Genomic DNA, 22,174 nt, shown 5'->3' on the forward strand with positions numbered 1-22,174 from the left:
GATACCGCACTGAACAACACCATGCCGCACTGAACACCATGCCACACTGAACAACACCATCCCGCACTGAACAACACCATGCCGCACTAAACAACACCATGCCGCACTGAACAACACCATGCCTCACTGAACGACACCATGCCGCACTGAAAGACACCATGCCGCACTGAACGACACCATGCCGCACTGAAAGACACCATCCCGCACTGAACACCATGCCGCACTGAACAACACCATCCTGCACTGAACAACACCATCCCGCACTGAACAACACCATGCCGCACTGAACAACATTATGCCGCACTGAACATTATGCCGCACTGAACAACACCATGCCGCACTGAACAACACCATGCCGCACTGAACAACATTATGCCGCACTGAACAACACCATGCCGCACTGAACAACACCATGCCGCACTGAACAACACCATGCCGCACTGAACAACACCATGCCGCACTGAACAACATTATGCCGCACTGAACAACACCATGCCGCACTGAACAACACCATCCTGCACTGAACAACACCATTCCGCATTGAACACCATGCCGCACTGAACAACACCATCCCGCACTGAACAACACCATCCCGCACTGAACAACACCATGCCGCACTGAACAACATTATGCCGCACTGAACAACATTATGCCGCACTGAACAACACCATGCCGCACTGAACAACACCATGCCACACTGAACAACACCATGCCGCACTGAACAACATTATAACGCACTGAACAACACCATCCCGCACTGAACAACACCATGCCGCACTAAACAACATTATGCTGCACTGAACAACATTATGCCGAAATGAACAACACCATGCCGCACTGAACAACACCATGCCGCACTGAACAACACGATCCCGCATTGAACACCATCCCGCACTGAACAACACCATGCCGCACTGAACAACACCATGCCGCACTGAACAACACCATGCCGTACTGAACAACACCATGCCGCACTGAACAACACCATTCCGCACTGAACAACACCATGCCGCACTGAACAACACTATGCCGCACTGAACAACACTATGCCGCACTGAACAACACCATGCCGCACTGAACAACACCATGCCACACTGAACAACACCATGCCGCACTGAACACCATCCCGAACTGAACAACACCATGCCGCATTGAACAACACCATGCCGCACTGAACAACACCATCCCGCACTGAACAACACCATGCCGCACTGAACAACACCATGCCGCACTGAACAACACCATGCCGCACTGAACAACACCATGCCGCAATGAACAACACCATCCCGCACTGAACAACATTATGCCGCACTGAACAACATTATGCCGCACTGAACAACATTATGCCGCACTGAACAACATTATGCCGCACTGAACAACATTATGCCGCACTGAACAACACCATGCCGCACTGAACAACACCATGCCGCACTGAACAACACCATGCCGCACTGAACAACACCATGCCGCACTGAACAACACCATGCCGCACTGAACAACACCATGCCGCACTGAACAACACCATCCCGCACTGAACAACACCATCCCGCATTGAACAACACCATGCCGCACTGAACAACACCATCCCTCACTGAACAACACCATGCCGCACTGAACAACATTATGGCGCACTGAACAACATTATGCCGCACTGAACAACACCATGCCGCACTGAACAACACCATGCCGCACTGAACAACACCATGCCGCAATGAACAACACCATCCCGCACTGAACAACACCATGCCGCACTGAGCAACACCATGCCGCACTGAACAACACCATCCCGCACTGAACAACACCATGCCGCACTGAACAACACCATTCCGCACTGAACAACACCATGCCGCACTGAACAACATTACGCTGCACTGAACAACACCATGCCGCACTGAACAACACCATCCCGCACTGAACAACACCATGCCGCATTGAACAACACCATGCCGCATTGAACAACACCATGCCGCACTGAACAACACCATCCTGCACTGAACAACACCATGCCCCATTGAACAACACCATGCCGCACTGAACAACACCATCCTGCACTGAACAACACCATCCCGCACTGAACAACACCATCCCGCATTGAACAACACCATCCTGCACTGAACAACACCATGCCGCACTGAACAACACCATGCCGCACTGAACAACACCATGCCGCACTGAACAACACCATGACGCACTGAACAACACCATCCTGCACTGAACAACACCATCCCGCACTGAACAACACCATGCCGCATTGAACAACACCATCCTGCACTGAACAACACCATCCTGCACTGAACAACACCATGCCGCACTGAACAACACCATGCCGCACTGAACAACACCATGCCGCACTGAACAACACCATGCCGCACTGAACAACACCATGCCGCACTGAACAACATTATGCCGCACTGAACAACATTATGTCGCACTGAACAACACCATGCCGCACTGAACAACACCATGCCGCACTGAACAACATTATGCCGCACTGAAAAACACCATGCCGCACTGAACAACACCATGCCGCATTGAACAACACCATGCCGCACTGAACAACACCATGCTGCACTGAACAACATTATGCTGCACTGAACAACACGATCCTGCATTGAACAACACCATGCCGCACTGAACAACACCATCCTGCACTGAACAACACCATCCTGCACTGAACAACAACACCCCGCACTAAACAACACGATCCCGCATTGAACAACACCATCCCGCACTGAACAACACCATGCCGCACTGAACAACACCATTCCGCACTGAACAACACCATGCCGCACTGAACAACACCATGCCGCACTGAACAACACCATGCCGCACTGAACAACACCATGCCGCACTGAACAACATTATGCCGCACTGAACAACACCATGCCGCACTGAACAACACCATCCCGCACTGAACAACACCATGCCGCATTGAACAACACCATGCCGCACTGAACAACACCATCCTGCACTGAACAACACCATCCCGCACTAAACAACACCATGCACTGAACAACACCATCCCGCACTAAACAACACCATGCCGCACTGAACAACATTATGGCGCACTGGACAACATTATGCCGCACTGAACAACACCATGCCGCACTGAACAACACCATGCCGCACTGAAGAACACCATGCCGCAATGAACAACACCATCCCGCACTGAACAACATTATGCCGCACTGAACAACACCATGCCGCACTGAACAACACCATGCCGCGCTGAACAACACGATCCCGCATTGAACAACACCATCCTGCACTGAACAACACCATGCCGCACTGAACAACACCATGCCGCACTGAACAACACCATTCCGCACTGAACAACACCATGCCGCACTGAACACCATCCTGCACTGAACAACACCATCCCGCACTGAACAACACCATGCCGCATTGAACAACACCATGCCGCACTGAACAACACCATCCTGCACTGAACAACACCATGCCGCACTGAACAACACCATGCCGCACTGAACAACACCATGCCGCACTGAACAACACCATCCTGCACTGAACAACACCATCCCGCACTAAACAACACCATGCCGCACTGAACAACATTATGGCGCACTGGACAACATTATGCCGCACTGAACAACACCATGCCGCACTGAACAACACCATGCCGCACTGAACAACACCATGCCGCACTGAACAACACCATGCCGCACTGAACAACACCATGCCGCACTGAACAACACCATGCCGCACTGAACAACACCATGCCGCACTGAACAACATGATCCCGCATTGAACAACACCATCCTGCACTGAACAACACCATGCCGCACTGAACAACACCATGCCGCACTGAACAACACCATGCTGCACTGAACAACATTATGCTGCACTGAACAACACGATCCTGCATTGAACAACACCATGCCGCACTGAACAACACCATCCTGCACTGAACAACACCTTTCCACACTGAACAACACCATGCCGCACTGAACAACATTATGCCGCACTGAACAACACCATGCCGCACTGAACAACACCATGCCGCACTGAACAACACCATGCCGCACTGAACAACACCATGCCGCAATGAACAACACCATCCCGCACTGAACAACACCATGCCGCATTGAACAACACCATGCCGCACTGAACAACACCATCCCGCACTGAACAACACCACCCCGCACTGAACAACACGATCCCGCATTGAACAACACCATCCCGGACTGAACAACACCATGCCGCACTGAACAACACCATTCCGCACTGAACAACACCATGCCGCACTGAACAACACCATGCCGCACTGAACAACACCATGCCGCACTGAACAACACCATGCCGCACTGAACAACATTATGCCGCACTGAACAACACCATGCCGCACTGAACAACACCATCCCGCACTGAACAACACCATGCCGCATTGAACAACACCATGCCGCACTGAACAACACCATCCTGCACTGAACAACACCATCCCGCACTGAACAACACCATGCCGCACTGAACAACATTATGGCGCACTGAACAACATTATGCCGCACTGAACAACACCATGCCGCACTGAACAACACCATGCCGCACTGAACAACACCATGCCGCACTGAACAACATTATGCCGCACTGAACAACATTATGCCGCACTGAACAACACCATGCCGCACTGAACAACACCATGCCGCACTGAACAACACCATGCCGCACTGAACAACACGACGTCGCACTGAACAACACGACGCCGCACAGAACAACACGACGCCGCACAGAATAACACAATACCGCACAGAACAACACAATACCGCACAAACAGTTTTAGATAATATTACGTCGCAGTCATGTGACGCGGACCTGACGTCAATAGGCGGAACTCACGGCAAAATTATAATCCGTGGGCGTGGCTTGCAACAGGAAGTAGGAAAGCGGCAATTCTGGCAAACAAGACACAGCGGTTAGTAACACGATGACTAACAAGGCAAATATTTTTGTTTTCAGCTTGCAACTTGACCGTCTAGAGCGTACAAGGTAATTACAACTGTTTTTTTTTAGCCCTGAAAAGCGAGGGAGTGTGGCGTTTGGGAGGAATGTCGAACTCGGCGTCTCCTTCCAGCCACAGACGCCAAATTTCGACGATTATTTCGACTGGTCAACGGTTGTAAATTATTGCGTTGACTAAAAACTTTATTTAACTCTACTCTTAACTTTGCCGTTTCAGATATGCGGGTATTACACCGCGGAAATGACGTCAATAGGCTGAACTCTCGCCAAAATTCAAATCTGTGGGCGCAATGGCCTTGAGCGAGACACCGGATACAAACACGACGATTATCAACAGAAATATCTTTATTTTCTGCTTGCAAGTGGACCGTCTAGAGCGTACACGGTAAGTACAACTCATTGTGTTTAAAAAGATTTACGTTTGTGTAGTTTGCGTTGCGTTGTATCTGTGAATGTTGGTTGAGGCTAAATGTTAATGTTTAATTTCATTCCTTTAGGTTCCACGGTGTTTGTTGGCTGTATGTTTTCCACTGCAAGAAGAGGCTCGTATCATTGACCAGCAAGAGCTACAATGGTGAGTACCCCTTTCGTCTTCCATTTATGTTAAACACTTCCTATTTCATGTCTAACAGTACTCGATCTAACAAATAACCATAAATAAATACAGTGTGGGCAGTCACGTTAACATATGTGATTATCCTGCCTAATATGTTTATCACAAATATGTCACTAATCACTAATATGTTTATTTGTTTATCACAACACCTTTGGACCTTCAGCAATCGATTATTTCCCTTCATCTACATAGAGACAGAACGATGGTGTCTTAAACATCTCATTCATTTCACCAAATAACTTCACGCAGGTGGATAACGGCCGTCTCGGTCACGCTATGTTGCGTGATGCAGTTTTGAAGAACCAAATGCATTTATTCAATGAATAAGTCAAGCTAGTTCTATGTTTATGATGTTGTAAGTTACGGTACCGATTGAAGTTGAGTTCGAAGCCAGTGGAAAACAGCGCTGCGTTTGTGCTCTCCAGGTACAAATGTTGTGATCTCTGACTGACGACCGGGCGAGACTCGAGTAAGAGATGTCCAAACGAGCTCCGGCAGGGCGGGCCAAGGCGGAGCGAACGGACGCCCTTCAGGCCGCCAATGACGAGCTGAGAACCAAACTGATGGACGTCCAGTTAGAACTTCAGCAGGAGAAGAACAAGGTGAAAACCTCAACAGACAGACACTGCCTGCCTCCCTGCCTGCCTCCCTGCCTGCCTCCCTGCCTGCCTCCCTCCCTCCCAGTTTTCCCGATGTAGATTAGACATGCGTGTGCCATGACTGTGTCAGCCTACATCAACAAATGCACCGAGGACGTCAGCACCACTAAGAATATCATCACCCGGGGCAACCAACGACCCTGGATGACTGAGGAGGTACGTCAAACGCTACGAGCGCGGAACTCTGCCTTCAAGTCTGGCGACAAGGAGACACTGAGGACAGCGAGAGCCAACTTGAACCGTGCCATCAGGATAGCGAAGCGAGACCGCAGTCGAAAATTTCAGGATCGTTTCCACGACGTCAAAAACATCAGGAGTATGTGGCAAGGCATACGGGCGATTACAGACTACAACTCACCCTCCCCCCCCCCCGGTGGGTGTAGTTGATGCTGACTTTCTAAATGGTCTAAATAACTTCTTTGGGAGGTTCGAGGCACTAAACGGCACTCCAGCAGTTAAAACTGTCCCCCATCAGGAAGAGGAGGTACTCTGCCTTGACTCCGCCGATGTGTTGAAGACCCTGAGGAGAGTCAACCCCTGTAAGGCCCCTGGCCCCGACAACATTCCTGGGCGTGTGTTCAGGGAATGTGCAAGTCATCTGGCTGGGGTCATCACAGACATTTTTAACACCTCGCTGGGCCAAGCCACAGTGCCGGCGTGCTTTAAGACTGCCTCCATCATTCCGGTGCCGAAGAAACCTCAAATCACCTCATTTAATGATTACCGGCCTGTTGCACTGACTCCGGTTATGATGAAGTGCTTCGAAAGGCTGCTTAAAGGTCACATCGTTTCCAGACTCCCCCTATTATTTGACCCGTTCCAGTTTGCCGACCGGCAAAACCGCTCCACTCAGGACGCCATCTCCTCCGTTCTTCACCTGAGCCTGGCTCACCTGGAGGAGAAGAACACCCATGTGCGGAGGCTGTTCCTGGACTTCAGCTCAGCGTTTAACACCATCATCCCACAGCATCTGGTAGGAAAATTGGAACACCTGGGCTTCAACACCCCCCCTTCGCAACTGGCTGCTAGGAAGTCACCAACAGACCTCAGTCAGTCCGGGTCGGACAGAACACCTCTGATGTCATCACCCTCAGCACAGGCTCCCTTCAGGGCTGCGTCCTGAGCCCCCTGCTGTGCACCCTGATGACACACGACTGCGTCCTCAGGTTCACCACCAATCACATCGTGAAGTCAGCAGACGACACAACGGTGGTGGGGCTCATCAGAGACAACAACGACCTGGACTACAGAGAGGAGGTGGAGCAGCTGGTGGGCTGGTGCAGAGAAAACAGCCTGATCCTGAATGAGGAGAAGATGAAGGAGATCATCGTCGACTTCAGGAAAAAACAGCCTCACCACGCTCCACTGATCATCAACAGCTCAGCTGTGGAGGTGGTCAGCACCACCAAATTCCTGGGGGTCCACATCACAGAAGACCTCACCTGGACTATGAACACTACGGCACTGGTCAAGAGGGCACAGAAGCGCTTGTACTTCCTGCGGAGGATGAGGAGAGCCCACCTGCCCCCACCCATCATGAGGACGTTCTACAGGAGCACCATAGAGAGCATTCTGACAAGCTGTCTCTCTGTGTGGTGTGGAGGCTGCACCGCCTCCGATTGGAAGAACGTGAGGAGAGTGGTGAGGACAGCAGAGAGGATCATAGGGGCTCCTCTTCCCTCCATTCAGGACATTTCATCTCAGCGCTGCATGTCCCGTGCCCGTAACATCATCAATGACCCATCACACCCCCACCATGGACTGTTCTCCCTGCTGCCCTCTGGGAAGAGGTTTGCAGCATCCGCTGCAGGTCCACCAGGTTCTGCAACAGCTTTTTCCCTGCTGTCATCAGACTGTTGAACACTAGAACTGTTGAGCTCTAAACTGAACTCTGCATCACACATTCACAGAACTGTACTTTATGACACTACGGACCTCTATCTTGCACTATCTCGCACTACCAACTTTACTGAACTTGTATAAACCCTTTAAATAGAAGTTTAATACATGGTTTAGCATTCCTCTGCACACTCTTGAATACTGTTTTGCCTACTTGCACTATTGCATAATTATCACTGCTGCACTTTATACTTATTTTCAATATATATATATATATATATATATAGTATATATGTATATATATATATTTTCATAGGATATGTTACTTCTATTCAACTGCAATATCACTACTTTGTTGTAAGACGTATGCAACGGAATTTCGTTTTGTATGCACCATGTGCAGACAAGATGACAATAAAGTTTGTCTAAGTCTAAGTCATGTCAGGTCAGCTGTCTGGAGAGAGAGAGAAGTCAGGACCTGCGGGCGGAGCACCACCGTGCCACCGCCGCCATGACGGAACTCAAAAGCAAACTCCATGAGGAGAAGCAGAAAGAGTTAGCCATTACCAGGGAGACATTACTGCGGCAGCATGAAATGGAGCTGATGAGAGTGATCAAAATCAAAGATGGAGAGATCCAGCGACTGAATGCCTTGGTCCTCAGCCTGAGGGACGGCTCCATGGACAAGGTGATCCGCTCTATCCGTGTCTGACTATCCGCACGCCACGTCGGGCTTCGATGCGGCCGCTACCGTATTGTGTAGCTTGTCCCCAGTAAGCGTCGCGGCGCTCCGTTGCGGTCTCAACGGCCCGGTGTGGCGCAATGTCTGCTCAGGTGAGGAGGGGGGGCGCTTTGCTGGCGGAGGTGGAGGAGACGCGGCGGTGTCGGGAGACCGAGCGGTGTCGCCTCCACCAGGAGCGCGGAAGAAGCCCTGGCAGCGGCCCAGCAGGCCTGGCAGTCCCGAGCGGCCGAGCTCCGATCGGCTCATCACCAGCATCGGGAGGAGCTGAGCCGAACCAAGAGAGACTGCGAGAGGGAGATCCGCCGACTGGTAGGACTGATCAGATGCGCGGTGCGTGGCTATGTTCCCAATTTCGTTGTATACCTGCAGTGCAATGACACCTAAGGCATTCTATTCTATTCTATTTCACAAGAAGAAAATGTCCGGTTGCTCGCTTCGCTTTTGTCACAGCAAAGGTGTTCTAGTCGATTCAAGAAAAAAATTGGCCGGTTGCTCTCTTTGTTTTTGTCACAATTCTGGCAAATGAGTTTGCCCGCCTGCCTGAGCGCTCCCCGTTTGTACATCCAGACGGATGAGATCAAGCTGAAAGACAGAGCGGTTAGTGTTTTGGATGAAGCCCTGGGGCCGGCCACGTCCACCGCCTTCAGCTGCAGACTCAGGCTGCCGAGCAGCAGATCGCTGCCCTGAGGGATTCCCAAAGGGCGGGCCTAAACTACCCTGGAAGTGGGGTCAATGCCGCTACTAGCAATCCTCTTCATTGCGTAAGCCACCTCATCACACACTTGCAGTACGCATGACTTAGTTCGTTGCTGGAGGAAGGTAGCACAAAAACAGTTTTGAACTTTGAACGAGTGCTTGTGTGTGTGTGTTGCGGGGCGTTTTCAGTCTCAGGAGGATCGGGACACGCGACGGTTTCATCTGAAAATCGCTGAGCTCAGCGCAGTCATCAGGAAACTGGAGGATCGAAACGCCCTGCTTTCTGAAGAGCGCAATGAACTGGTAATTTATTGACGGCACTACATTTGATGCGCGCCATCCAGCGAGGCACCCATTGCGCTTGCTTATTAGTTGAGCGGCGCGGCGAGTCGGTTGCCTGGTAGATGTCTTTTATTGGGAGCCAAAGCCACGATTCCGTTCAAACCGATGCAAAAGGAATGGATACGTTCTGGCCCGCGTGTTGTGCGTCTTTCACATCCCGCACTTCATGCTTGCAGCTAAAGCGACTGAGAGAAACAGAAAGCCAGTTTCTGCCACTCCTGTACAAAAACAAACGCCTGAGCAGGAAGAATGAAGAACTCTCGCTGGTGCTGTGTCGCCTTGAAAACAAAGTGCGCTTTGTCACCCAGGAGAACGAGGAGATGGCAAGCTTGGTAAGTCGACGCGGACAACGGCGGCGTGCCAACAGAGTCCACTGCATTTGTGTTCCACAGAGAAGGCCTAGTTCGCTCAATGACCTGGACCGCGGTTGCGGCCAGCAGGACGGTGAAATGGAGTTCCTTCAAGTTGTGGAGCAGCGGCACATCATCGACGACTTGTCCAAGGTCTTCAGGCAGGCGACTCGGTGCACGTACGGCAGCGCCGCGCTCGCTCGCTGTCGCCAGGAAACCTTTTCCGTCCAAAGCTTGGCCGGCGGCCGCCATCCAAAAAATTGGCCCCTTAAATTCCGACCTTTCAAGCAGGAGCATTGTGCGCACGCGTTTGAACACGCTTTAGACTTGTTTTGCCGTTTTCAGCAGCTCAAAGCTCCCGTTTTGTCAGCGCCTTTGCCACTCGCTGTGCGCTGAAAACGACGGACTTGCCCGGCTGCTCAGCCCGTCAACCATGAGCCGCGAGCGCGACGTCATTGTCCGTAGGCAGCTAGTGGCAAAATGCACCCTGTTAGAGTTGCGCTCGCTCCAACTTATTTTGCAAGAACCACACGGGAGACAAGTAAGTTCTTTTGGACACCTGCAGGTGGAGAGTCCATCCGTTGTACGAATGAAGTCTGACTCTCGGCTCCTGCACGAGCATTTTAATTAAGAGAAACAGGGTGGGTGTAAGAGTGGATTGAATAGAGGAAGCCCTTGACCTCTAGTCAAAACATAGCAAGGGGTGTTTTACGACTTTGTGTAGGAAGGGATAAGCGATAGGGATAAATAAGGGATAAATAATATTATTTATTACAGGTCGCAGTCAAAGTCAAAGCAACACAATGATACGATAAAGATAATCTGGAAAACCCTGACACACCCTGTAGTTGTCACTTTTGGAAAAGACGAGCGTCCCTCCAATCATCGCCGGTGACGTGTTTTTCAGGCTCTGGAGACAGGAGCTCATGTCAGAAATGTCATTGTGAGTCGCGTTTGTTTCTGCGCCGGAGCCGTTCGTTCCCTTTGCATCCAAAGAATCTCAAAGGCGGATTATTTGTGTCGACAGGAGAGAGATTTGCTGCTACGATACCGACGTCGAGAATCTCTGAGGAGGAACAAAGCGTGAGGTCCTGCAAGGTGAGTCTGTTTGTTTGCGGCTGCTTGGTGTTGCGCAAGATGAAATGGCCTTTTTCTCGCTATCGTTCCTCTCGTCGATTCATCGTGAGGTGTCGCTTCAGTTTGTTCAGAGAGATGTTCGCTTCCGCGCCCGCAGGTCATCGAAAAATTTTACGGCTACGACGAAGACGTGTTGGTGGACTCGGACGGATCGTCCTTGTCTTTTCACACCGACAGAACCCCCGACACGGAACCCGAAGAGGTAGCCCGCCATTTCTGCCAGCGTATTGGCACCAAACATTCCTCTTCAGCCTGGAATCGGACTCGTCTTTGCGTCGCGGGTGCTTTGTCGCCGGTCTGACTGATTCTGGTACTAGTGCTGTGTTGCATTGGTGTGTGCATGAAGAGGCGGAGCTTCGCTACCGCCAGCTGACGCAAGAATATCAAGCGCTGCAACGAGCCTACGCTCTGCTAGCCCAGACCAGCGAAGGGGACTACGACGCCGAGAAGGAGATCAAGGTGGCGCCCCTTCCCGCAACCCCCGGCCGGGTCGCAGCCTCCCCGTTCTCACCCAGCCTCGGGTGTTCTCTGGTCTGAAAGGAGGAGGAGGAGCCTCCCTCCTCCTCCTTTCAGACCAGAGAAAAGCTGATGGTAGAAATGGGTCACTATCAAAGCAGAGTAGCAGATCTGGAGTCAGCGCTGAAGCAACAAGGACAGGTAAGCTCATCAATGAGCACACCTTTTTCTCAGACAAAATAGCTACATTCTTCAGTCACTCATCCGTCTGGCATTACTGGACCAACCCCCCCCCCCCCCCCGAACGTGGCTGGGAAAATGCGGAGAAAAGCAAATGTCATTTTCCAGTCAACCAAAGAATTTGTGGATGAAAATGACACAACATTCCAAAGCTGTCCACGCGTTTGTCTCTTCTAGAATGTCAAGTGGGTGGAGGAGAAGCAGCTGCTGCGTCAGAGCAATCAGCAGTTGGCCGAAAAGGTGACGGAAAGAAAGGCGCTGGGCGGAGTCGCTTGGCGTCACATCTGTCGGGAAGCCCCGCAGATGAGGTCTGACTGTCTTTTCAGGTCAGGCGGATGGAGGCGGAAGAAGCGCGTCTGAAAGAGCACATCCAGGATATCCGAGACCAAAACGAACTGCTTGAGTTCCGCATCCTGGAGCTGGAGGTGGGAAGACTCGCACAAGCGTGTTGAGGCCAGAGATGTGACGGACGGACGGACGGACGGACGGACGGATGCATGCCTCTGCCTTTCAGGAGAGGGAGTGGCGCTCCCCCGTCTTGAAGTTTCTGCAAGTCCGTTTCCCAGACGGCCTCAGCCCTTTGCAGATCTACTGCGAGGCCGAGGGCGTGAGCGTACGTAAGGCGTCCCTCGCAACCCTAACCTTAACCCGAGGTCCCAGAACACCTTACATTGCTCCTTGCGCCTTTCCCCCGGACATCGTCATCAGTGATCTGATGAAGAAGCTGGACATCCTGGGCTATAACGCCGTAAGTGTATGTCGAACTCCTTATGTTCGCACTCCACGAGACTCGGCGGCTCAAATGTGACTTTTGGAAGGCTTTGCGCTGAAAGAAGCTTGTTGACGCTGTGCCTTTGGGCTCTTGCAGAATCTCACCAACGAGGAGCAGGTGGTCGTGATTCACGCCAGGACCCTTCTCACCCTAGCCGAGAAGGTAACGCGCACGTCCACGCACGCTCTCGCATTCTGCTTATGTGACAGCAGCCTTTCCTCAGTGGTTAGAATACATCAAAGTGACCAAGTCAGCACTTCAACAGAAGATGTTGGACATTGAAAGTGAGAAGGTAGACAGACACGCGACATCAGCCAAGGGGAACTCCGGCAATGTGCCCCAACAATTCTGACCTTGAGCTGTGCTAGGATATGTTCTGCAAGCAGAAGGGCTACCTGGATGAAGAGTTGGACTTCAGGAAGTGTTCCATGGACCAGGCTCATAAGGTAAGCCGCCCTCAAATCTCCCGCCGGACCACTGATGGACGAGGATTGCGGCCCAGAGGATCCTGGAGCTGGAGGCCATGTTGTACGAGGCGCTACCGCAGCGGGACTGCCCCGCCACGGACGGCGAAAAAGCCAGCCACGCTGGCGTGAATGACGTGCTGACGGCGGATCAGAGAGAAGAGCTTAGGAGCGCCGTGGACCAATGGAAGCGAGCCCTGATGTGCGAGTTGAGGGAGCGCGACGCTTGCATCCTCCAAGAGAGAATGGATCTGCTGCACAGCGCGCAACAGGTAAGGGCCCAAAGCCAGCCCGGCACTTACTTGCACGCTTACTGGCTTTTGAATGCCACTTTCCATTTGTCCGTCCTAGAGGAACAAAGAGCTGAAAGAATTCATCGAAGCTCAGAAGAGACAAATCAAACAATTGGAGGAGAAGTTTCTGTTTCTCTTTCTATTCTTCTCCTTGGCCTTCATTCTGTGGCCCTAACACCAGCTGGTGAGTGAGCTCCAGCGGCACCGCACTCGACACCTCCGATGGAGTCACCGGTGAGTACATTTTGCATTTAGCTCTGCTTTTCTGCTTCTGTCTTCAAGTGTGTGGCATCCTGCGATCAAAGATTCAGCCAACCCCAAAGCGGTTGACCTCAACGTCCCACCACCATGCCTACCAGAGCAGGTGACGTGATGCTTTGGACATCCTTCCGTCTCAGATGCCCAAAAGTACTCTTTGCCACATCTGCGGCAATACGGTGTCTTTTCAAAGGTGCAAATAAATCCAGCGTGGGCGGAACACGCACGTCTTCGGTTTTTCCCGCTTTGTTTGTGTGACAGCTGTTGTGAAAATTTTATACAAATAAAGTTGTATAGTACAGGTTTGGCCAAGCCGCAACTCCCGAACCGCATGCGGCTCTTTTATGTTCATATCAACATTTGTGTGTGTGTGTGGGGGGGGGGGGGGGGGGGTTGTGCGTGTTGGCTTCACTTGAGTTCAATTTGGTATTTTGGTCAAAAGCGCATGTGGTGAAATTCCACAAAGTAGGATGGGCAAACACATTTCTTTAAACTATGAGTGTCAATTGGGCTCTCGAAATGGCAGGGAAAAGATGCACAGCAAAACGAAAATACGTAGATGAACACAGGACGTTTTAATCAGAGTGGGAAAGTTTCTATTTTTTGTTGAACGTGATGGCAAACCATTCTGCCTGATATGTCAGACCTCAGCGCATTTCAAAGATTCATATCTTCAGCGCCATGCACTTCAGCTCACTCCATGCTAACATTGATCAGGCGTCGAACCCGCATCATCATGCTTAAGAGGTGGCCATGCTAACCAGTGCGCCATTATGTCAACGCATAATAACTAAGTCTACTGGTCAAAACAGCGGTTACTATATGACGTCGCTACGTCGTGGTCACGTGACGCAGACAAGACGTCAATGGACGTGGGCAGAGTTAACTTGTTTAAAAGGGAGTAGGCAGAAGAAATATTTAATTTATTTAAATCTATTTTGAGTGCACACCATTATGCCAATGCATAACAACTGTAAATCTACTAAACAAAACAGCGGTTGCTATATGACATCTGCCACGTCGTGGTCACGTGACATACGTGACGTCGATGGGCGTAACTTTCGCCGGAATTCAAATCCGCGGGGAGAGTTAACTTGTTTAAAAGAGAGTGGGCAGAAGAATTATTTAATTTATTTAAATCTATTTGGTGTGTGCGCCATTATGTCAATGCATAACAACTGTAAGTCTACTAAACAAAACAGCGGTTGCTATATGACGTCTGCCACGTCGTGGTCACGTGACGCGGACGTGACGTCGACGCCTACTTTACATCCCACCGATCACAGGACCCCTCGGCTGCATAACCGTGCCCCCTTCCCAACCAATCGGATTTGCTATACGCAAAAACGACGCCAATGGAAAGAGCTTCCGCCCAAATTTAAATCCGTGGGCGTGGCTCGCAGCAGGAAGTAGGAAAATGGCGGCGATGTTGACAAAGACACAGCGGATGGTAACATACGACTAACAAGAGAAATATTTTTATTTTCTGCTTGCAACTGGACCGTCCAGAGTGTACACGGTAAGTACAACTCATCGTTTTTAAAAAGAAGTACTTTTGTTGCCCTGAAAAGCGAGTGAGCGTGGCGTTTGTGGGGGACGTCGAATTTCGACGATTCTTTCTGGTCAACGGTTGTAAATGATTGTGTTGATTAAAAAAGAAAACTTGATGTAACTCTACTTTTAACTGCCGTTTCAGATAGATTTGGAATTGCATCACATCCAATTTTGCCTAGAGCGTACACGGTAAGTAACACTCGTTGTGTTTAAGGAGATTTACGTTTGTAATAGCAGAAGTGTAGCCGCGTTGCGTTGTACGTGTGAATGTTGGTCCGGGCGAAATGTTAATGTTTAATTTCATTCCTTTAGGTTCCACGGTGTTTGTTGGCTGCAAGTTTTCCACTGCAAGAAGAGGCTCATATCATTGACCAGGAGCGAGCTACAATGGTGAGTAGCCATAACATTTATGTTAAACACTTCCTATTTCATGTCTAACAGTACTTGATTTAACAAATAACCATAAATAAATACAGTGTGGGCACTGAAGTTAACATATGTGATTATACTGCCTAATCTGTCACCGAGTAGATTGTTGCAAAGTAATATAAGATCCAAAGTTGTAATTCAGAATAGTTTTCAAAAGAAGGCCATTAGAATTATATACAAGTCTGATTACCCTGAACAAGCTATTAATTAAATCACAAATTCTTCAATTCAAAGATTTGGTAGATTATCAGACAAATAATGTCTAACAGTAATTGATTTAACACATCACGATAAGTAGATTGAGTGTGGGCACTCTCAAGTTAACATATGTGATTATACTGCCTAATCTGTTACAGAGTATGTTGTTGCCAAGTAATGTAGAATAGATCCAAAGTAGTAATCCAGAATAGTTTTGAAGAGGCCATTAGAATGATAAACAAATCTGATTACCTTGAACATAATAACAAGCTAAGTGTTTAATATGTCCTATGAAGTCAAAATTGGGCACCATCATGTGGTGAAATTTGGAATTGCATCACATCCAATTTTGCCTTGGAACAAACAGATTACATAAATCTTAGTTTTGAATAAGCCACTCCTTCTCAAACAAGTAAACTCTGCCCATTTTGCGCAGTAGATGTTCTGTTAATATCTAGTATTTATACAAAGTCATAATTTAAATTGCTTTCAACCTTCATTCATCGGTTCAACCAACATTACTCGCTCTTATTACCAACTTGTATTGATTTAACTAAGCGTTTAATACTTCCTATCAGGTCTCAAATCGAGATTTGGCAAAATACAATTTCAGCAAATCCAATTTTGCCAGGGAACAAAAATAGATTAAATAAACTAAATAAGTCCTCTTCCCATTAAATAAATCAGAAAAGTCTGTCTTGTAACCAGTCCTCTTCAAACAAGTAAAGTCTGCCCATTTTGTGCCGTAGATTTTGTGTCTATGCCTAGTATTTAAACAAAATCATAATTTAAACGACTTCTTTCCTTCATTCACTTTGGAAATTTGGAATTGCAGCAAATCGAATTTTGGCAGGGAACAAAAATAGATCAATTAAACTAAATAAGTCTTCTTCCCATTAAATAAATTAAAAAAGTCTGTCTTGTTCCCACTCCTTTTCAAAAAAGTAGTTTAAAACGAGGTCCCTTCACTCAACCTGTAACCCTATTTATTCACCTTCTAGGCTAAGTGTTAAAGGCTAAGTGTTAACGGCTAAGTGTTAAAGGCTAAGTGTTAAAGGCTAAGTGTTAGAGGCTAAGTGCCAGAGGCTAGGCGCCAGAGGCGAGTATTTGTGGGCTGAAGTTTTAGTGGGGTTAGTGTGAATACAATCCAAAAGAATACAACAGAATACAATACAATAGAATATAATACATAGATTAAATTATATAGCTCTTTCTACTTCCCATTAAATAAATTAAATACGTCTTACTTGTTCCCAATCCTTTTCAAAAAAGTAGTTTAAAACGAGGGCCCTTCACTCAACCTTTAACCTCAACCCCGCACGTCACATTGTGTTGTATCTGTGAATGTTGGTTGTGGCCAAATGATAGTTTTCTTTCATTCGTTTAGGTTCCACGGTGTTTGTTGGCTATGTTTTCCACTGTCAGAAGGATGAAAATACAAAGTACAACGCTTGGACGTGGGCGAAGGCGTCACCGGTGAGTCCTTCCTTCCTATTTATTTACCTTCTAGATGCTAGAGGCTAAGTGTTAGAGGCTAAGTGTTAGAGGCTAAGTGTTAAACACAATACGAACAACACAACGATACTGCACTGAACAACACGATACCGCACTGAGAAACACGATACCGCACTGAACAACACGATACCGCACTGAACAACACCATGCCGCACTGAACACCATGCCACACTGAACAACACCATCCCGCACTGAACAACACCATGCCGCACTAAACAACACCATGCCGCACTGAACAACACCATGCCTCACTGAACGACACCATGCCGCACTGAAAGACACCATGCCGCACTGAACGACACCATGCCGCACTGAAAGACACCATCCCGCACTGAACACCATGCCGCACTGAACAACACCATCCTGCACTGAACAACACCATCCCGCACTGAACAACACCATGCCGCACTGAACAACATTATGCCGCACTGAACATTATGCCGCACTGAACAACACCATGCCGCACTGAACAACACCATGCCGCACTGAACAACATTATGCCGCACTGAACAACACCATGCCGCACTGAACAACACCATGCCGCACTGAACAACACCATGCCGCACTGAACAACACCATGCCGCACTGAACAACATTATGCCGCACTGAACAACACCATGCCGCACTGAACAACACCATCCTGCACTGAACAACACCATTCCGCATTGAACACCATGCCGCACTGAACAACACCATCCCGCACTGAACAACACCATCCCGCACTGAACAACACCATGCCGCACTGAACAACATTATGCCGCACTGAACAACATTATGCCGCACTGAACAACACCATGCCGCACTGAACAACACCATGCCACACTGAACAACACCATGCCGCACTGAACAACATTATAACGCACTGAACAACACCATCCCGCACTGAACAACACCATGCCGCACTAAACAACATTATGCTGCACTGAACAACATTATGCCGAAATGAACAACACCATGCCGCACTGAACAACACCATGCCGCACTGAACAACACGATCCCGCATTGAACACCATCCCGCACTGAACAACACCATGCCGCACTGAACAACACCATGCCGCACTGAACAACACCATGCCGTACTGAACAACACCATGCCGCACTGAACAACACCATTCCGCACTGAACAACACCATGCCGCACTGAACAACACTATGCTGCACTGAACAACACCATGCCGCACTGAACAACACCATGCCGCACTGAACAACACCATGCCACACTGAACAACACCATGCCGCACTGAACACCATCCCGAACTGAACAACACCATGCCGCATTGAACAACACCATGCCGCACTGAACAACACCATCCCGCACTGAACAACACCATGCCGCACTGAACAACACCATGCCGCACTGAACAACACCATGCCGCACTGAACAACACCATGCCGCAATGAACAACACCATCCCGCACTGAACAACATTATGCCGCACTGAACAACATTATGCCGCACTGAACAACATTATGCCGCACTGAACAACATTATGCCGCACTGAACAACATTATGCCGCACTGAACAACACCATGCCGCACTGAACAACACCATGCCGCACTGAACAACACCATGCCGCACTGAACAACACCATGCCGCACTGAACAACACCATGCCGCACTGAACAACACCATGCCGCACTGAACAACACCAACCCGCACTGAACAACACCATCCCGCATTGAACAACACCATGCCGCACTGAACAACACCATCCCTCACTGAACAACACCATGCCGCACTGAACAACATTATGGCGCACTGAACAACATTATGCCGCACTGAACAACACCATGCCGCACTGAACAACACCATGCCGCACTGAACAACACCATGCCGCAATGAACAACACCATCCCGCACTGAACAACACCATGCCGCACTGAGCAACACCATGCCGCACTGAACAACACCATCCCGCACTGAACAACACCATGCCGCACTGAACAACACCATTCCGCACTGAACAACACCATGCCGCACTGAACAACATTACGCTGCACTGAACAACACCATGCCGCACTGAACAACACCATCCCGCACTGAACAACACCATGCCGCATTGAACAACACCATGCCGCATTGAACAACACCATGCCGCACTGAACAACACCATCCTGCACTGAACAACACCATGCCCCATTGAACAACACCATGCCGCACTGAACAACACCATCCTGCACTGAACAACACCATCCCGCACTGAACAACACCATCCCGCATTGAACAACACCATCCTGCACTGAACAACACCATGCCGCACTGAACAACACCATGCCGCACTGAACAACACCATGCCGCACTGAACAACACCATGACGCACTGAACAACACCATCCTGCACTGAACAACACCATCCCGCACTGAACAACACCATGCCGCATTGAACAACACCATCCTGCACTGAACAACACCATCCTGCACTGAACAACACCATGCCGCACTGAACAACACCATGCCGCACTGAACAACACCATGCCGCACTGAACAACACCATGCCGCACTGAACAACACCATGCCGCACTGAACAACATTATGCCGCACTGAACAACATTATGTCGCACTGAACAACACCATGCCGCACTGAACAACACCATGCCGCACTGAACAACATTATGCCGCACTGAAAAACACCATGCCGCACTGAACAACACCATGCCGCATTGAACAACACCATGCCGCACTGAACAACACCATGCTGCACTGAACAACATTATGCTGCACTGAACAACACGATCCTGCATTGAACAACACCATGCCGCACTGAACAACACCATCCTGCACTGAACAACACCATCCTGCACTGAACAACAACACCCCGCACTAAACAACACGATCCCGCATTGAACAACACCATCCCGCACTGAACAACACCATGCCGCACTGAACAACACCATTCCGCACTGAACAACACCATGCCGCACTGAACAACACCATGCCGCACTGAACAACACCATGCCGCACTGAACAACACCATGCCGCACTGAACAACATTATGCCGCACTGAACAACACCATGCCGCACTGAACAACACCATCCCGCACTGAACAACACCATGCCGCATTGAACAACACCATGCCGCACTGAACAACACCATCCTGCACTGAACAACACCATCCCGCACTAAACAACACCATGCACTGAACAACACCATCCCGCACTAAACAACACCATGCCGCACTGAACAACATTATGGCGCACTGGACAACATTATGCCGCACTGAACAACACCATGCCGCACTGAACAACACCATGCCGCACTGAAGAACACCATGCCGCAATGAACAACACCATCCCGCACTGAACAACATTATGCCGCACTGAACAACACCATGCCGCACTGAACAACACCATGCCGCGCTGAACAACACGATCCCGCATTGAACAACACCATCCTGCACTGAACAACACCATGCCGCACTGAACAACACCATGCCGCACTGAACAACACCATTCCGCACTGAACAACACCATGCCGCACTGAACACCATCCTGCACTGAACAACACCATCCCGCACTGAACAACACCATGCCGCATTGAACAACACCATGCCGCACTGAACAACACCATCCTGCACTGAACAACACCATGCCGCACTGAACAACACCATGCCGCACTGAACAACACCATGCCGCACTGAACAACACCATCCTGAACTGAACAACACCATCCCGCACTAAACAACACCATGCCGCACTGAACAACATTATGGCGCACTGGACAACATTATGCCGCACTGAACAACACCATGCCGCACTGAACAACACCATGCCGCACTGAACAACACCATGCCGCACTGAACAACACCATGCCGCACTGAACAACACCATGCCGCACTGAACAACACCATGCCGCACTGAACAACACCATGCCGCACTGAACAACATGATCCCGCATTGAACAACACCATCCTGCACTGAACAACACCATGCCGCACTGAACAACACCATGCCGCACTGAACAACACCATGCTGCACTGAACAACATTATGCTGCACTGAACAACACGATCCTGCATTGAACAACACCATGCCGCACTGAACAACACCATCCTGCACTGAACAACACCTTTCCACACTGAACAACACCATGCCGCACTGAACAACATTATGCCGCACTGAACAACACCATGCCGCACTGAACAACACCATGCCGCACTGAACAACACCATGCCGCACTGAACAACACCATGCCGCAATGAACAACACCATCCCGCACTGAACAACACCATGCCGCATTGAACAACACCATGCCGCACTGAACAACACCATCCCGCACTGAACAACACCACCCCGCACTGAACAACACGATCCCGCATTGAACAACACCATCCCGGACTGAACAACACCATGCCGCACTGAACAACACCATTCCGCACTGAACAACACCATGCCGCACTGAACAACACCATGCCGCACTGAACAACACCATGCCGCACTGAACAACACCATGCCGCACTGAACAACATTATGCCGCACTGAACAACACCATGCCGCACTGAACAACACCATCCCGCACTGAACAACACCATGCCGCATTGAACAACACCATGCCGCACTGAACAACACCATCCTGCACTGAACAACACCATCCCGCACTGAACAACACCATGCCGCACTGAACAACATTATGGCGCACTGAACA

At 49.8% G+C, this 22,174-nt stretch overlaps 2 protein-coding genes and 1 long non-coding RNA gene across 4 annotated transcripts; all 3 read left to right on the plus strand.

Annotated features, from left to right (window-relative positions):
* Positions 1-5,083: 5,083 nt before the first annotated feature.
* LOC148385853 (uncharacterized) lies at positions 5,084-8,280 on the plus strand. The gene is made up of 3 exons (XM_088398780.1): positions 5,084-5,362; positions 5,475-5,551; positions 6,019-8,280. Exon 3 carries the CDS (start codon positions 7,396-7,398, stop codon positions 8,110-8,112), a length of 717 nt encoding a protein of 238 aa, XP_088254906.1. The 5' UTR covers positions 5,084-5,362; positions 5,475-5,551; positions 6,019-7,395; the 3' UTR covers positions 8,113-8,280.
* A 1,772-nt stretch (positions 8,281-10,052) lies between these two features.
* LOC148385854 (uncharacterized) lies at positions 10,053-11,855 on the plus strand. The gene is made up of 3 exons (XR_015863161.1): positions 10,053-11,319; positions 11,456-11,560; positions 11,705-11,855. It is a non-coding gene; the product is annotated as an uncharacterized LOC148385854 (long non-coding RNA).
* A 285-nt stretch (positions 11,856-12,140) lies between these two features.
* Positions 12,141-13,556, plus strand: LOC148385855 (janus kinase and microtubule-interacting protein 3-like). 2 transcript variants are annotated; one of them, XM_088399199.1, is made up of 5 exons: positions 12,141-12,294; positions 12,381-12,479; positions 12,569-12,808; positions 12,923-13,118; positions 13,195-13,556. In XM_088399199.1, exons 2-4 carry the CDS (start codon positions 12,390-12,392, stop codon positions 13,106-13,108), a joined length of 516 nt encoding a protein of 171 aa, XP_088255325.1. In that variant the 5' UTR covers positions 12,141-12,294; positions 12,381-12,389; the 3' UTR covers positions 13,109-13,118; positions 13,195-13,556. The 2 variants fall into 2 exon arrangements, with proteins under 2 accessions (XP_088255325.1, XP_088255326.1); XM_088399200.1 differs by having other exon boundaries at positions 12,143-12,294; positions 12,569-12,802.
* The last annotated feature ends 8,618 nt before the right edge of the window (positions 13,557-22,174 follow it).

This window comes from Syngnathus floridae, chromosome 15, assembly GCF_059516105.1.
Source record: "Syngnathus floridae isolate MCC-2025c chromosome 15, RoL_Sflo_1.0, whole genome shotgun sequence".
NCBI lineage: Eukaryota > Metazoa > Chordata > Actinopteri > Syngnathiformes > Syngnathidae > Syngnathus > Syngnathus floridae.

Coding starts and splice junctions, on each gene's coding strand:
- LOC148385853 (XM_088398780.1), top strand. CDS start 7,396: ATGACACACGACTGCGTCCTCAGGTTCACCACCAATCACATCGTGAAG.
- LOC148385855 (XM_088399199.1), top strand. CDS start 12,390: ATGGAGGCGGAAGAAGCGCGTCTGAAAGAGCACATCCAGGATATCCGA. Junction 12,480..12,568: donor TCCGCATCCTGGAGCTGGAG/GTGGGAAGACTC, acceptor TCTGCCTTTCAG/GAGAGGGAGTGGCGCTCCCC. Junction 12,809..12,922: donor TGGGCTATAACGCCGTAAGT/GTATGTCGAACT, acceptor GGGCTCTTGCAG/AATCTCACCAACGAGGAGCA.